Source organism: Accipiter gentilis, chromosome 13 (assembly GCF_929443795.1).
Source record: "Accipiter gentilis chromosome 13, bAccGen1.1, whole genome shotgun sequence".
NCBI classification, from domain to species: domain Eukaryota; kingdom Metazoa; phylum Chordata; class Aves; order Accipitriformes; family Accipitridae; genus Astur; species Astur gentilis.
Genome location: NC_064892.1, coordinates 32,385,678 through 32,401,726, shown reverse-complemented (window position 1 = coordinate 32,401,726; position 16,049 = coordinate 32,385,678). Strand labels below are relative to the sequence as shown.

General features: G+C 37.7%; 1 protein-coding gene across 8 annotated transcripts in view; it reads left to right on the top strand.

The window, feature by feature from the left end:
* RCBTB2 (RCC1 and BTB domain containing protein 2) overlaps positions 1-16,049 on the top strand; it is a 38,317-nt gene that overhangs the window by 17,121 nt on the left and 5,147 nt on the right. For all 8 annotated transcript variants that reach the window (XM_049815638.1, XM_049815642.1, XM_049815645.1 and 5 more), the window contains 6 exons: positions 646-753; positions 2,728-2,870; positions 4,711-4,901; positions 8,870-8,996; positions 11,901-12,037; positions 12,650-12,780. In XM_049815638.1, coding sequence (XP_049671595.1) covers positions 646-753; positions 2,728-2,870; positions 4,711-4,901; positions 8,870-8,996; positions 11,901-12,037; positions 12,650-12,780 — 837 coding nt within the window. The remainder of the gene's footprint in view (positions 1-645; positions 754-2,727; positions 2,871-4,710; positions 4,902-8,869; positions 8,997-11,900; positions 12,038-12,649; positions 12,781-16,049) is intronic.

Genomic DNA, 16,049 nt, shown 5'->3' with positions numbered 1-16,049 from the left:
AGTATTTCAGTTTAGACCTAAGTAACTATTGACTGTTTGCAGTAAAACATATGTCACTGAAATTACCAGAGCTCAGTATTTTCCCTTTTTCTTATGTTCAGCATAAAGCTGTTAACAGCCTACTCACTGTTGTGCATAGCTTCCAGTTTATACTTGTTTTAGCGTGTTTTCTTTTCTGTTAGAGGATTTTTGAATGAGAAATTAGCTCTTTGAAAAAGGGAAGTATTCATGCTGAATTTGCTCTGTGCTGGGAAACAGCCATATGAATCACTTATTTTGTACTCTTCATATTAAAATACCGTAGTCTTACATAATCTAACTCTTAAAGAGAAACATGAATATGGAAGTTTAGAATTTTAGATGAGCATGCATTTGGTATTGTAAACAGAAACAGCATCCAAAATTTGCAGTGCAGAAAAACATATGCGTGTCTGTGTGTGTGTGTGTGTGTGTGTATATGTGTATGTATACATGTAGGTTTATATAGGTATGTGTTTGTGTGTATCTACACATAAAGTACAGATCCTAAGCTGCAGGGACAGGAAATATTGAAGAAAATTGTTATTGTAACTCTGAAGCAGTTACATTGCTTTCAAAAGAAGTAGATAGTAGCAAACAGTTAAAATCCCTGTCTCTGTTTTTAAGGTCTATGTTTGGGGTTACAACGGTAATGGCCAGCTTGGACTGGGCAGCAGCGGCAATCAGCCAACACCATGCCGAATAGCAGCTTTGCAAGGCATTCGTGTACAGCGGGTATGTGTGTGATGCTCCATGTCCAACCCTTTTTGAACAACTCAAAACATGATGAGGCATATCCTACATTTAAAGGAGATAGTCCTTTATCTCTTTGTTTAAAGTGCTATTTATCAGAATAAAAACATGTATCTTAAATTGGAGCTCTGTTGGTAGGGGTGAAACTGTGGAGTTCAGTGGGAATTTTGCCATTGACTTCAGCGAGGTCAGGATTTTATTAAAGAGGACTAGTCTATTAGAAGTGTTTGGTCTCTTTTTTTTTTCCTGTGAAACTTAATGAAAAGAAATTTCCTGTTATTTTAGTAAATAAGAAAGTCTTCATAGGCTACCCCATTCTTAATTAACCCTTGTCATCTTTTCTGGGAAAATGCTGCAGTTTAGCATTTTGTCTTTCTGGCAGACTGGACTGAATATCACTTTTAGAATCACACTCCAGCCACAGTGACTAACTGGTGTTTGGAGTCTGAACAAATTGTCTCCAACTGCTTTTGGTCAACAGTTGGTATGGTTCCATGGTTAGTCTTGATCTTGGGTGGTTATTACACTTTACCAGATAGCTGGGCTGCCATCAGTATAATTAGCAGACTGGTAACTTCTGACTGATAAGAAGTATTTAAAGTGATTTCAGAACTGATACTGAAGGTTTTTAATTATTTATCCAAGATAGAGGATATTGTCAGGAAAATGACACATTCTGCTAGAAAAGATTGGTTTTGTAACCTAGTGAAAATTTACAAGAGTGTTTTGAACTTTGGATCCCATTTACTCAGGGAAGTTACAGATTTTATAAATCTTTTAAAATAAACTTATTTAATTACATAGTTTTACATTCAGTTCCTAGGATGTAGACAGTAGCTTTGCTAGTAACAATTACTGTTGGAGAATAACATAATAAACTGAATATTATTTTCCACTATATTTTTTCTCCTGTTTAGAAAGTGTGAGTGCTCTTATTTCCATCCACTTCATTTGCTTGATATCAATTCATGCCAAGTTGTAGACTTCCAATCAGTAAATAACTTCAGGATTTATTTCATTTAAAGCACATCACATGCCTCACGGATGTCAGTGGACTATATGTACTTATGGTATATCTGCTTTGCAGATTATATAAAGATAGGTGAGCTAGTTTTGAACAAAGTAAATTGGTTCTTGATAGCCATCTAGCTATAACAGGTTACATTAACTCATGCAGAGCAAGGCTGTTGCTGGTAATTTTGCCACTGTGTATCTGTATGTGCAGCACGTGCTGCATATATAGATTGTAAAGTGGATATTCAAGCAACCTTACGTGGAGTACCTGAGGAGGCAGCTCGGCAAGACCGAGTTGGTTTCCACAAGAGGGTATGAGCAGACGCAGTTATGTGCTGCCATCAAGATGGAGAGTTTCATCTCTTCCCTCTCTCTCCTGGCTGGCTGTTGCTTACCTTGCGTGAGCACTGATGGTCCTCCGGCCCAGCTGTGGAGAGTTTCCTTCCAGTGATGTAAGTTATTTCAGCAGAGGGTCTGGTGCACGCTAGAGCTTGCACGGGGAGGGGACAGTTTTGCGTGGCTGGCAGCTGGGGAGGAGAGGAGCAGAGAGGGAGACCTCACCTGTTTTTACACTGGTAAGCTGTTCACGTTGGAGCAGTTGCCCATATTGCAAGGTGAGCCAAGACAGATGATCTGCCTTTTTCTGCGTTTTTTTTTCTGCAAGGTGTTCATATTTGTCATATAGCTTTCCTTCTTTCTCAATTTCTAGCTATTTTGCTTCAGTCTTGAGATTATCTGGCAGGGTTCCTCACTGATGCATTTTTTTTTTTCCTCAAAGTCACCTCATCTACTTTGCTTCCCTTTTTAATAAACTTATCTGTATTTGTAATTTTTGTAATTTTTATATTGGTATAGGATCATTAATGTATAACATAACATGTATCTATCTGTAGTAACTTACTGTTACATAAAAATGAGATGTTTCTTTTTATTATTCCTTAGGTTGCCTGTGGCTATGCGCATACGTTAGTGCTAACAGATGAAGGTCAGATTTATGCCTGGGGAGCCAATTCATATGGCCAGTTAGGCACTGGGAATAAAAGTAACCAGTCTTACCCTACAACAGTTATTGTGGATAAGGACAGGTAATACTTGCAGTCAGACGTTAGCTGGCATACTCTCAGAAGAACTACAGAAAATTATGGCATTTTTAATCTATTTTTTTTTAAGAAATAGCCTATAATTTATTGCAATGGTTCTTCTGCTGAATGTGAAAAGAATTTTCACTGAACATGCTTGTATCTGCCCCGTAGCCATGCTTGTGAAAGAGAAACTGAACGTTCTGAGCCTGAATGTGCTATTTTTTCCTTTGGCTCACGCTGTGCTTTATAGGCCTTAATTGCAGTTTCTCTTCGGTGGTATAGTTTCATTGTTTGAAATCAACGATGACAGCTTTATTGTGTCTGAATACAAATTGTATTTTAATATGCTACTTTTGACAACAAGTACACACAGAAAAAGCGAAGAGTGGACATCTGCAATCTGTGTTATTTCTGCTATTAAATCCAGCTCATAACCCAGGAGAGAGAGAAAGGGAGGAGTTCTTTCTTGGTCTTATTCCCTGAAAATTAAGCTTAGATTTTTGCAAGTTAAGTATTTTCCTGTAAGTCCTTGACGGGTCGTGGGGCAGTTATTTCTATTGCTCATGTAAAGCCATGTATATATGTGGCCAGAAATTTGAGTCTGTTCCTTTACTACTGAGGTCTTGATTTTGGCCTCCTGTTGTGAATAATAAGAAAAGTGAGATGTCCCTCTTAAACTTGTGTCTGTGTACATTATTGTAAGGAAGAAGGAACTCCTCTTTGGTGATGAGACAGTGCCTGGTTTTGAACACTGCAATTTCTTTATGTGTGTTTGTGCTTTTGCTTTAAATGTAACTAACTGAATTTTTTCCAGACACTTTGGCTGCAGTTACAATGTTACCACATTTTAATACAAGTTTTTATGTTCTATGCTGCTTTTCCCTTTTGTTGGCCAGAATATGCATTCCTGGTGTCAGTGAGAGTATTAACTCACTAAAGCCTCCAAGATTTGTACATACAACTTCAAACAAGTTGTTTCCCAGCTATTTTCCCCAGGCAGCTGGGAAAATAAGCAAACAAGCAGTAGTTCAGACTGCAAAGCAGTGGATTGTGTAATGTTGTACACAGTGTAAGTTTTGAAATTCTAAATAAACTTTAGCATTAGTGAGAAAGCTAAACATACCTAAAATATACTTAGAAACAGCTTTTAGTGCTGTTTGGTTCTAATTTTTAATTTTCAAAATGAAAGCCCATTAAACGTAAGTAATAATAATTGTATGAGTAATGACACTTCAGTATTTTAATCAAAAGAAGTATGTTTAAATTGTTGGTTTATAACTGTTACCAATAAGCAAGCAGGAAAAAGTTTTTCATTAACTTTCAATTATAAACCAAAATACAAATTCCGTTGAATTTTTTGTTTGGTGTTTGGTATTTTGTTTTGTTTTGTTTGTTGGGTTTTGGGTTTTTTTTGAAATGCCTCCTCATTTTCTTCTTCACCTTCTCCAAGTACCTGTTCTCTACAGCTTAATGCAGCCCCTCACCTCACTGCCCAACACTACTGAGGACATTCAGAGACTTGAAACTCGTCATAGATTTGTTTGAGGGAGCCAAGAGGGTCAGTAGAGCATGTGCTGCAGCAGATATACTGCTCTGCTGCAACAGTCTCCTCACTCCCAAGATGCTGTTTCACTGAAAAATTTTCAGAGTGCTTGCTATTTGAAGAAACATTGATAGCCCATTTAATTTTGCTATATGTGATCAGAAAACATCGTTGCAATTGGAAGTGCATGCATGCTTACAAATAAGTTTTGCACCAGGGAAATACAGGAGGTAGTGAGCTTCTTCACTGCATTTTGTTCTTGTGAGAGTGACTTGCTTTTTTCTCTGCCTGTAAATTCAGAGTTATAGAGATCGCAGCCTGCCACTCTGCTCACACGTCAGCTGCCAAGACCCAGAGCGGCCAGGTGTACATGTGGGGCCAATGCCGTGGGCAGTCGGTGATCCTTCCCCACCTCACTCACTTTGCCTGCACTGACGATGTGTTTGCTTGCTTTGCTACCCCTGCTGTTATGTGGCGTCTTCTATCAGTAGGTGAGCTAAAATATCTTTTGTTTTGACATCTTCTAAATAAAATCATTAGTCCATAAAACAGTTGCATGTTTTTGAAGCCTAAGCTTAGTTTCTTGCAAAAAGTTATACTGGGAAGCATAATCATAGTCGTACATTACATACGTGTAAATGGTAATATGGAATTGTAAAAATTGCTAAGGCCTGATGGCAGTGCTAAATGATTGTCTCTTTTATTGACATGATTTATTTCTATGGGGAAATGCCTTGGGTTTGGGGAGGGGATTTTTGTGTAACCACTGAATGTTACTGTACAATGGCCATGGGTGGAGAAGCTGAGTTTGAATCTGGAGGCTTGAGGGAGCCATGCAGAATGTTTAGGAACTTTGAAGCTTTCTTTGATGCCCTTAAGTAGACTCCTAAGAATTGAGGGAGCCAAATTCCCATGTTCAGAATTGGCCACAGGCACTTAGAACCTTATCACAAGTGATCATGACCTGGGCTTCTGAAGAGACAAGTTGCTAGATCTCAGATATTTGATTAATGTTAAGGTCTGTCTTGCTGGCCTTGACTAGAAAGAATTAAGTATATAGCATTGTCTAACAGCTACAAATTCATTTCCCTATTGGTTGCTAATAAAGTTACTGGCTTTGCTGACCTAATCAAAGATGAGACTCTTGGGATTGTCTGTAGGTGTCATCTGGAGCTTAAGCTAAAAGCTAGAATGCAGCAACTTCTTAATTTGTAATTTGAACTGTACTGAGTCCATCATGTTTCCATTCCACTTCTGTACTGCCTTTGTAATGGCTTTTGTGTTGCTCTGTGCTTTTGCCTGACAATTATAGAATGCTTTTTGCTCCCTTGGTGCCTTCTGGATGCCAAGGTAAGGAAATTCTGATAATAGTACTCACATTTCATCTTTGAGAAACTAGAGGATTAAATGGAGAATCCTGTTCTCAGGAAACTGCTTTGCCAAAATTCATGTTTTAGGGCACAGTCCAAAGACCCCCATTTTCTCTAGGTTGAGGCAGTTGTGCTTTCTAGGGTGGCTTGTTCAGAACTGTAAGATATATGCTTAATTACTGCGGAAAGTCTTAATTTTCCTAATATTTGCCTACTACTGATTAGATTTAAATTGTGTTACTGCACTAAAATCCCAGGCAATGGGGTGTTCATTCCATGTAAATGTGTGTTTGTCAGTTGTAAGTTCTACGTAAAAGTATCTGTAGTATGTTCAGATTTTTCTTCCATAAGAACTGGTTATTTTATGAAGGAAATGGGACATTATTATTATATGTAGCTTAATCATAAATTCAGCTATATGTATCATCTTGTGTATATTAGCAGGGTTCTGGGACTCTTCAGCTTCCATTTCTTCTTGCCATGTTAAAATATTACTTCATGCAGTCAGAATTTCCTCTCCACTTTTCCTGTTGCCTTCTTTTCTCAGTTTAGTGCAGAGTATTGAGGAATTTTTCAAAGGAGAGTGGAGGAAGGCAAGAAACAAAACCTGCCTCGTTCCTTCGTTCCTCACAGAGAATACAACTGCTTGAGTGAGACTGAAACTGTCTGTTACAGTTTTTCAGTGCTCCTTTCTGCAAATTCACCTTTTCTTATGTTTATATAAATGCTGGTTTAGGTCAGAAATGCTGTTTTAGGTCAGCTGAAAGAGTCCTGAGTGGGATTATATATGATCATTCTTGTAATTATCACGTTTATGCTAAAGACTTCCAAGCAACCCATTTATTAATAAGCATATTGCTCATTAATACTCAGATATTCACTCTCTTTAACACAGCGTGGTTAAGACTACATTTATAACTATTTCCCAACACATCTTTTATCCCCACCTTCCTTGTCACCATGATCAATACACCCAGCCTTGTACTGCTTCACACCTTGGGAGTAATTTTTGACTGTAGCAGCTCCCTTTATTTTTGTTTTTTTGACCTTGACTTCTTGGTTCCTTTGGAAAGATGCTGCAGCACTGTAGCAACCTTGTAGCAAAGCACAAGGTGAAACCCTACAGGAGGAAAAGACTATTTTATTTTTACACAAAAGTAATTTCAGATGCACTTTTGAACCCACATTCTCATGTGTGCCAAGTGGTCTGTCCAGCATCCCAGCACTAAAATATGTATTCAGGTGGTCTAAGCAGGGTTCCTTGTGATGACACAGGATAAAGGATGCTGGCTGTCAGGCCCTCATCATGCGTCCTGGATTCCTTTTAGTTAGGTGATTGTGCTGGTTGCAGAAGTGTGTTTTTGCACGCCCTAGGAGCTGAGAGTGACTACTCTCTTCATCCTGTCCCACCTTGGTGAGTCGTCAGGATTGACTCACTGTTATTTGTCTCCTGATCTAGGTGTGGTGAGAATCATCAGGCAGCTTGCATCCTAGGATCTTAACATCTGCTTAACTAGGTGCCATGGACATCTGCCACGCTTACAGCCCTTTTCCCTCTGTTGTATTCTGGTGCTTCCACACCGAGGCTTTCCCATTCATTCCCCATTTGTGGCAGTTCTAACATTTCTATTACAATTCTTAGCACTCACTGGCTGCTAAGGATTTTTTTTTGGCTTTGTGCCTTGTCAGCGTGAACTGCCTCTTCATTTCCTTCCCCTGGCTCCCCCTTAACTGCTGTAACAAATAAAAGCACCTATTTACCCTCTAAGAATTTCATAACCAAACCCCACTATATTCAGTTTATCTCTGCTGGCTGTAGAAGTCATCTGGAGATGTGTATTGGCGGACATCTGAATTGCCAGTTAACTTTGAAGAAGCTTTGCAATGATTGTTAAAATTATTACTTATTTAGATAGCAGATGTCTGAATAAATAAACCACATTGTACAAAATAAGAATTAACAAAGTATTTTACAGTATCATTATTTCAGAATGAGTTTTTATTATCACTGCATTGGATTTCTGCCCCCCCCCCCCGCCCACCCTCTCAATCCTTTTACCTGTAATCCGGCACACTTTGATAATTATTGCCCTAATTGGGTATACCTGAACATAAATGACATCCTGTAAAGGAAATGAAAAATAACTGTGCTAAACAAAGTGTAACAGTATCAAACTGTGTGTGTTAAGTTTTTTCTAGAGCTTGTGGTGAAGGTCTCTCCATTTCCAGCAGAACATTATTCTTATTTCTAGCTTGGTAGGTTACAGGACCTAACATTTATGTAATTTTCTGTAGAGAACAGCTTATTACTGACCCACAAGATTTGTATAAACCAATAATGTATATTTATATGGTAAGAAAAAAAATTTTTTCTGGGTTAAGAATGAGGTTTGAGGGGGGGGTTAATTTTTTTTAGTAGTATTAAAGAAGATAGTTCTCTGAGGCTACCAAATATGAGGGAGATTTGGAAACAGTTCAGGAGATAAAAATTTGTGTGCAGACAATGGATGACTTTTCAAGGCTGTCTGGTAACTTTATAATGCAAGTGTCATGTGCACAGTGGGATATACGTACATATGACACAAACAGGAATATGCAGACATTCACTCAGAGTGCTTCTAATGCCATAAGTCTAGGGAAAACACTTTCTGAATAGACTTGTGACTGTTGGTATTTACCTTTAGGGATATTATACTGGGCAGTTTCACTGCAACCAATACGTTGGTTACGTAATAGCTTTATTTCTGCTGTAAGATAATGTCTCCCATGGGAGTATTTTAGAAGATCTTACTGTGATTTTTTTATTGACCTTTTGGTCAATAAGTTAGTGGAATGGGACTTAGGTTTTTTTTGTTTGGTTTTTTTTTTACTAGGGATATTTGAAGTAGGAAACTAGTAAGGACTGAAGCAAGCTGCCCTTTATTTGTTTTTCTGGGGGGTTCACACTGAACACATGGTCTGCTGGGTTTTATTTGCTAGCGTTAAAGAGATGTTGTATTTATTAAGAGTGTTAATTGCTGACAGATACTGAGGGTGTTATCATGAGAGGTACCTGTATTACTTACTATTAATTCCTCTTTTTATTCTAGAGCCTGATGACCATCTAACAGTAGCCCAGTCACTAAAGAAGGAATTTGACAACCCTGAAACTGCAGACCTGAAATTTCTAGTGGATGGAAAATACATTCATGTTCATAAAGTTCTTCTCAAAATCAGGTAAGGCACAAACTGTATAGCTGAATATAAACTAAACTGTATAGTGTAGTCCACTGTGCTGAGTAATTATGCCTCAAAGTTCTTGACTTATTCTTACAAACTCCTTTTTCCCACAGCCATCGGATTCACGTGTTATTCTTCACTGTTACGGTCTTTTCCTCATTTCCTCGCTGCTTGGAATTACCAGACTTTTCATCATTTCCCTCCATCTGATGTGTATCCTCCTTTGTGCTACCTAATTTCCCTGATTTCTAATAACCTTTTTCTGCTGAGGAAAAGGCTCACTTCTTTCTGCTGCCTTCCCAGTAGTTTGAATCAGTTTTTCTTCCTTTACATGCTTGGCTTCCTCCACTGGGATGATTCGAGGGTGCTGCGTTTATTCTTGCCTTTCTTTCCTTCCCAGGACCCTTCAGTGTTTCAGCAACTTCTGTACATGCTCTTGAGATTTATCTTTTTTTTTTTTTTTCCTTTTTTGTCAGATTTCTTATCCTGCTTGTTTTAAACTTTCTTATCAGTGAATTTGAATTTTAAGTTGGCTTCTGTTTTTGTTTTTGCAGCTTTTTGCAAGGAAACACCACTTTACAGTGAGATTTGACATACGCAGATCTACAGAGTAATCACACTGTTATTAACATGCAGAGATTAGTTTGTTACTGCTGATGCAGTTGCTACTAGGATATTCTAGAGAGACTGCTTTAGATCTTTTCTGTCTTGCTAACTGCTTCTGCTCCATCCTCCTCATTGTTACAAGTAGTTTTTTCTCTTTGCTATTTTCTTTCTCAAAATGCTTAGCTATCTCATCCTGCTTATCACCACTTTTGTCTTCCTACTTTTGCTCCTGAGTCCTGTTGTTGATTTCTTGTATATTACTGAATAAAATTAAAGTTCCTTGTTAATTCTTGCCTGCCCTTTTTTTGGTCTTTTCTGCTCTCCTTTCACTGCTCCAGTTACCTGTATTACTCTTTTCTTGCCTTTGCTGATTTCATTGCTTGTACGTTACACTTGTGCCTATAGTCCACCCTCTCTGTTTGGAATGCCATGTGTCCCTCATCAGATAGCACTTCAAATCTTGTGTATCGCCAAAATGTTTCTGAGGTTGTTTTTCCTGATAATCAGACTATATGTAACTTTTCCTGATTTCTTTTTTCTTGCTCCACTTTTCTGATTGTGTGGCATTCTGGGAAGGAAATGTGTCTAGTTCTAAAATGGATTTAAATGTATGGCATTATCAAAATATGCCTGTTCAGAGCATTGTCATGAATGCAGTGCTGGTAAAAGTTCCTTTTCATTATTTAGTCATTTCTTTACTACTTATAAAGCCTTTTTTCTATCTTGTTCTATGCCTGCTGTTGAACTAGATCATATTGTTGGTAGCTATTAGCTTGCAATGGTGGTGAAATGACAGGGCAACGCGCAGCTCAGTGAGAGGCTGGCCAAGCAGCATACTACCTGCAGAAACAGATACAGATGAGTATGTGGGTGGGATTTGTCTGCACTGCATTTAGCCAGACAAAATTAGGCATCTGGTCTGTCTCTACAGAGGGAGAGAGAGGGAGAGAGGCACTCGAAAGGATAAGTCACTCAAGGTATTTGGAGACTGAAGGATGAGTACCAACCAATTTTAATTTATTTACTTATTTATTTTTAAGGGAACAATGTGCACCACCTTCTCTGACTTTTTACTTCTGTGTAGTGCCATTGGGGCAAAAGACCATTCCCAAGGTGTCTTCCACAGCTGGATGGATAGCATGGTCACCACCACTTAACATGAGGCTACAGGAAACAAAGCAATGGGGTTTGATCTGCCTTTTCGAATGCCAGAATCTGGTACAAGATGTGGCAGAAGCTAGATAATGACTTTTTAATTCTTTATGAATTTGACTCGATGTTTGTTTATTTTATTAAAAAACCCCAAACAACTAAGAAAAAAATTCTTTAAACGACCAGTAAAATCAAATGTGACAAAGGTAAATTAAGTGATAAAATAAATAATTATTTTTCATTTGTATCTAAGTTATGCTGTCTTTACAATGTAGAATTGTCCCAGTGTCATTAAAAGGAAACCAACCTACCTTTTACATAAAGATTTTACTAAAAGAAAAGCAAATTCTGATGTGGGAGAGTTAGAAAGTTAAGTAGTGTAGTATAAAATTAAGTTGTGTCTGTTATAGGAAAAGTTACCTGAGGTGGTGATGTTCATTTCCATTAGCAAAAATTTTGTAAACTATTCAAATGTTAAAGGATGTTTTTTAGGGAGCAGTAAGTTACAGTGAGTTGTAAGTTACTGTGAACTGTAAGCTGCAGAGTACAGCTATCAAAGGCAATGCTTTTTCCTTGTTTGTATTTTGTCTGTCACAAAAGTATTCAGACTAAGAAAAAGGTGATGAAAGATCTGGGTGAGAGTGTCTTCACTTTAAATATTTTAATCCTTGAGTATAATGATGAAATCTAATGCTAAATTGTGTATGGACTCTGACACTGGAATAAATGTTATTTAAAATATTAATAAATTTCCCTCCTTGCTAGATCATGTTGGAGAAAGCAGGTTGAACTGTGAGAATTGTCTATACTTAATTGTAAATGTTATCTATTACGAGCCAGGTAATAAAATTCATAGTTAATGTGTAACCTATTTAAGAAAATGACATGAAAACCACATGAACCATCCTTAAAGATATTGCAAGTAGAAGGAAAATTCTGAATTTTATATATCTATCTATAGATATAGATAGATATATATGGCTTAAAGAAATTAATGTGTTCAAACCAAGAAATCATGTAGCTAGACTTTATGTTTGTGTACTTAGTCTGTTATGACTGATTTATTTTTTTTGTACCAACTTGCTGCAGCTCATCTTTCAAACTTAACTCTTTACAGTATAAGTCCTTGTTCATGTTTTGTAGGTGTGAACACTTTCGTTCCATACTGAATAATGATGATGAAATTATAGAAATGAGTGAATTTTCTTATCCTGTTTACCGAGCCTTCCTGGAATACCTGTATACAGACAACATTAGGCTCCCTCCTGAAGATGCAATAGGTATTTGCCATAAATGGAAATATCTCTATGTTACTGTTTCTGTAAAGTTTGTGTGTCATAACAGGGCGAGGAAAGCAGGGCTTGTTAATTTTAGTTTTATTAGCACTTAATCTTGAGTTTGGTAGGTGTCAGGAAGAAGGGATGCAGTAGCAGGAAACATGCCCAAGGAGAATGAGTTGTGGGGATGCAATAAGATCAAAGGTGTAAAATGTTCAAAAAGAACTAATTGTTTCTCATATTAAGAACTCTTTTTTTCCTTAAAAAGGCACTAATGCCATCCTAAAACTTTTCTGTTTGAATAGCTGTGGCGATTTTATCATGAATGAAAAGGGAGCTGTTCCCCACATGAATTTAAGAGCATGGAAGTCACTAGTTGATGCCTAGAATGAGCTACAATACAGTGAACAAGACAACAGAACGTTTGCATAGTAATAAAAGGATCCCTTTTTGATGTCTTTTGAGGACCTTTAAATATGCACACATTGTTTAGGGAAAAAAATAGATCAAGTCTTTGATTAATTCAGCCTAAATCAATAGGTTGAGTCATTTGAAAAAAAAAAAAAATTACTAAGTTTTGCACCAAGATAGTTAAAGCTGTATGAATTTTTGCAGGACTGCTAGACTTGGCAACACTGTATAGAGAAAACAGATTGAAAAAGCTTTGCCAGCAAACGATCAAACAAGGCATTTGTGAAGAGAATGCCATTGCTCTTCTTTCTGCCGCTGTCAAATACGAAGCTCAGGTAAGGAGAACTTCTCTTCAGGCAAACAGTTGTTTTTTGAGAAATGAAACTGTTTAATATAAACATAACTGCATTTAACTGATGAGGCATGATTAGTGCAATTTCCCTTTCTGGACTCCTAGATGTTTCTTTTCCCTTTTTTAGCTGTAAAAAAACAAAATGCAGCTACTAGTGTTTTCTTCTTGGCCTTTCGACTTGCACCTGTGAGTCAGGATTCCTAATCTGCTTCCTGCCTTGTCATCTGGCATGGCACGGCATGCAGATTTCTCACTGCTATTTACTTATCCACCTTTGGATTTTGCATCGCCTGTTCATTTCCCAAGTTCTCCACCTGATCATTTTGTCTGCTGGTGTCTGGTACAGTCATTCTGGTACTGCTTTTTACAGGCAGTGGGAGAATTTACCTGTAAAGTCCCTCCCTGTTTACCCTTGTGCTTATATGAAAAAATGCACTTTTGCCATGTTGTTTACAATGAATCCTGCTGACATACAACAAATGACCTATTGTTATTCCTCTCCACATATCCTGTCATCTGGTCTGTCCTTGGCTCTGGAATGTTTCACTAGCACTCAACCTGTTATCAGCAATACTGCAAGTGCTTTTTTTGTAAACAGACAAATACTTTCAAAGGTGTTTTCCTTTTCTCAACTTCTTAGTGCTATGCTGATTGTGGAAATAATGATGTGGTGGGGTTTATTATTCAAGAAGTCTGTTTATGTATTTTAGACTTAGTAACCATTGTTATAACTGAGCATCTTAGTTGAGAAGTCCTCATCTTTCTGTTCCAAGAATTCTTCTGCTTTACAAGAATAAAATTAATATAACCAAACAGAAGATTACCTATTAGAAGAGTCAAAATACGTAGTCTGGAAGTCAGTGAGTTTTGTAAATCAAAAGAGGGGATACCATTAGATCAGTAGATAACAAGATCATCAGCTGCTGGTTACCAGGCAGTTGTAACCAAGGTATCAGTACAGAAGGCATGAACAGCTGAGGCAAAGAGGAATTGTACTTTCAATGTGTTGTGGTGGCAGAAGCCCAGTATATCATGGAAGACTGGACAGGAAGGGAGGACCCAATGATTTGATTCTCCTAACAGCAGAAGTTTTTGTGAAAAGTTTACTCTGGAGTTTCTCCTTTTACAAGCTTTTCAACAGTTTTGAACATCTTCAAGGCAGAAATACCTTCAGTTGACCTGTGTCAGGTGAAGTAGTTAAAGAGTAGTTAAAGATACATTTAGGTGTATTGTGAAGTAGTAAAACTAGCCTGGACAAAGCACTAGAGTTTATAATGGCTGAAACACAATGAAAGAGATTGGCTAGATGACTATCCTCCTCTTCCTTCTATGATTCTATGTTTTATTCTGTATACCTACCGAGTATTCTTTCAAAACATGTAATATTTTTAACATGATCATCAGATGATGAATTGGTTTACCTGCCCTGGGTGCAGCATGTGCCAAACTCACTCAGGAGAGGGGATTGTTGTCCTCCTCCCTACACCCACAGCTCAGAAAGGGATATAGTAGAACCGCTTCAGAGAAGCGCAGCAAAGACTTCTTTGTCAAAGACGGGGGATAGCCTCTGTCTAAGGAACTGTGAAGTAGGCCAGGATCTTTTAGCGTACCACAGTAGTACAGTGAAAATTTGTTTGAGAACCATGTGCAGTGTATCAGCACCTCAGTAGAAAACTGTCCAAAGAAGGGTTATGAAAGAGGCCTAATATTTTGGAAGTTTGAAAAGGTAGAATTAATTCAAGTTTTTTGTCATTAATTGTCACCACTGCAAGTGCAAGATTATAGTGCTGCGTCATCTGCCATTAACATGTCAAATTAACTGAAGACTGACTTGGCTAATGTGCATGGCTGTTAGGACTAAAAATGCCTGAAAATGTTTTGTCCTATCCTCAGAAAATACAAAGAATTGATCCTACAAGTTATTTTAAAGCATATTTCCAATATATACTGTAACAAATTTTAGATTAATCATCTTCTCTATAACAGAATTAAAAGCCAGTATTTCTTGAAATGGCAAAATTGGTGACCAGGATTCTATATATATATATATGGTCCTTTTCATAGATCAGTACCAGAATAAGCAGCTGCTATTAATTTTGTTTAGTGTAAAAGTTTGTACATTGACTGTAAAGCAGCACAGGTTCTGGCAGTTAGCACTTCAGAGGTCTGCTGAAGCTTAAGCTGTCAGTGCCTTTGATCTTCTACATTTTTTATTTCTTCTACGGTTTTTATTTCTTCTCCTATTCTCATTCCTTTTCTTGCTTTTCTAGTACTTGATGAGAGATAAAATTTACTTCTGTGCATTGCTGCTATGTTATTTCTTTTTAAAGGGTATTTTGTGCTGCTCTGTTAAAGCTTTAGTTAAATCTTGCTGGGGCAATAGACTTGAAACATTCAATCTAAGGAAAAGGTTTCAAAGGGAAATGCACAGGTATTCTGCTAAATTTACTTCTACTATTAATCCCTGGCTGCAATGTTTGTGTGGTTAACATAGAACAAAACTGGCATGGATTAAGAGACCTCTTTCTTTCTGCTGTAACCCTTGAAGAGTTTACAGATCATGGATTGTACTGCCAATTTAGACTCACCTTGCTGCTGGCTCCAGCTCTGCTTGTTGCAGAATGTAATTAATTTTCCTTCAACAGCAAGTTGTTGCATAGGAACCAGCTAAAGGGGACTGACCCAGTGCAGGGAGAGCAGGATCACCACTATTGTGAGGAGTTTGAGTGGGCAAAATTTGCTGTGTGAAATCATGGTTTTATGGCTTAATGGCTTGTACCTATCCTGTGCTGAATAGCTGAACATCCTCTTACAGCAAGACAGAACCATTTTTGCTCTTTAGGAATCCCAGTTCCTAGACAGGGGGACACAATTCCTAGGTTCACCACAAAAGACACCTGTATCCCAACATCCAGTTTGGGTTCAGCAAGCATCATCAAATGTTACCTTATATTTTGCTTTTATTTTCAGCAAGACTAGGATACCTGCTGGTTTATACAGGACCCCTACTGAATTCAGTGCAGGGAAGAAAAGACAGAAGTTACTGATGCTTTAGTAGTTGTATGTGGGGAAAGTCGATGGTTTCACTTATTTGTAACTTTTTCTAACAAGCTCAGTAAATGTGATGGAGTTCTAGAGTCGATTTAGGTGGCTACTCCTGTTTGCTTGGATGGTTTGTTTGGGGTTTTTTTTTAATAGTTTGTATAAACAAATTTCATCCTATCATTTGTGATCTAATCAAACTGATCAGAA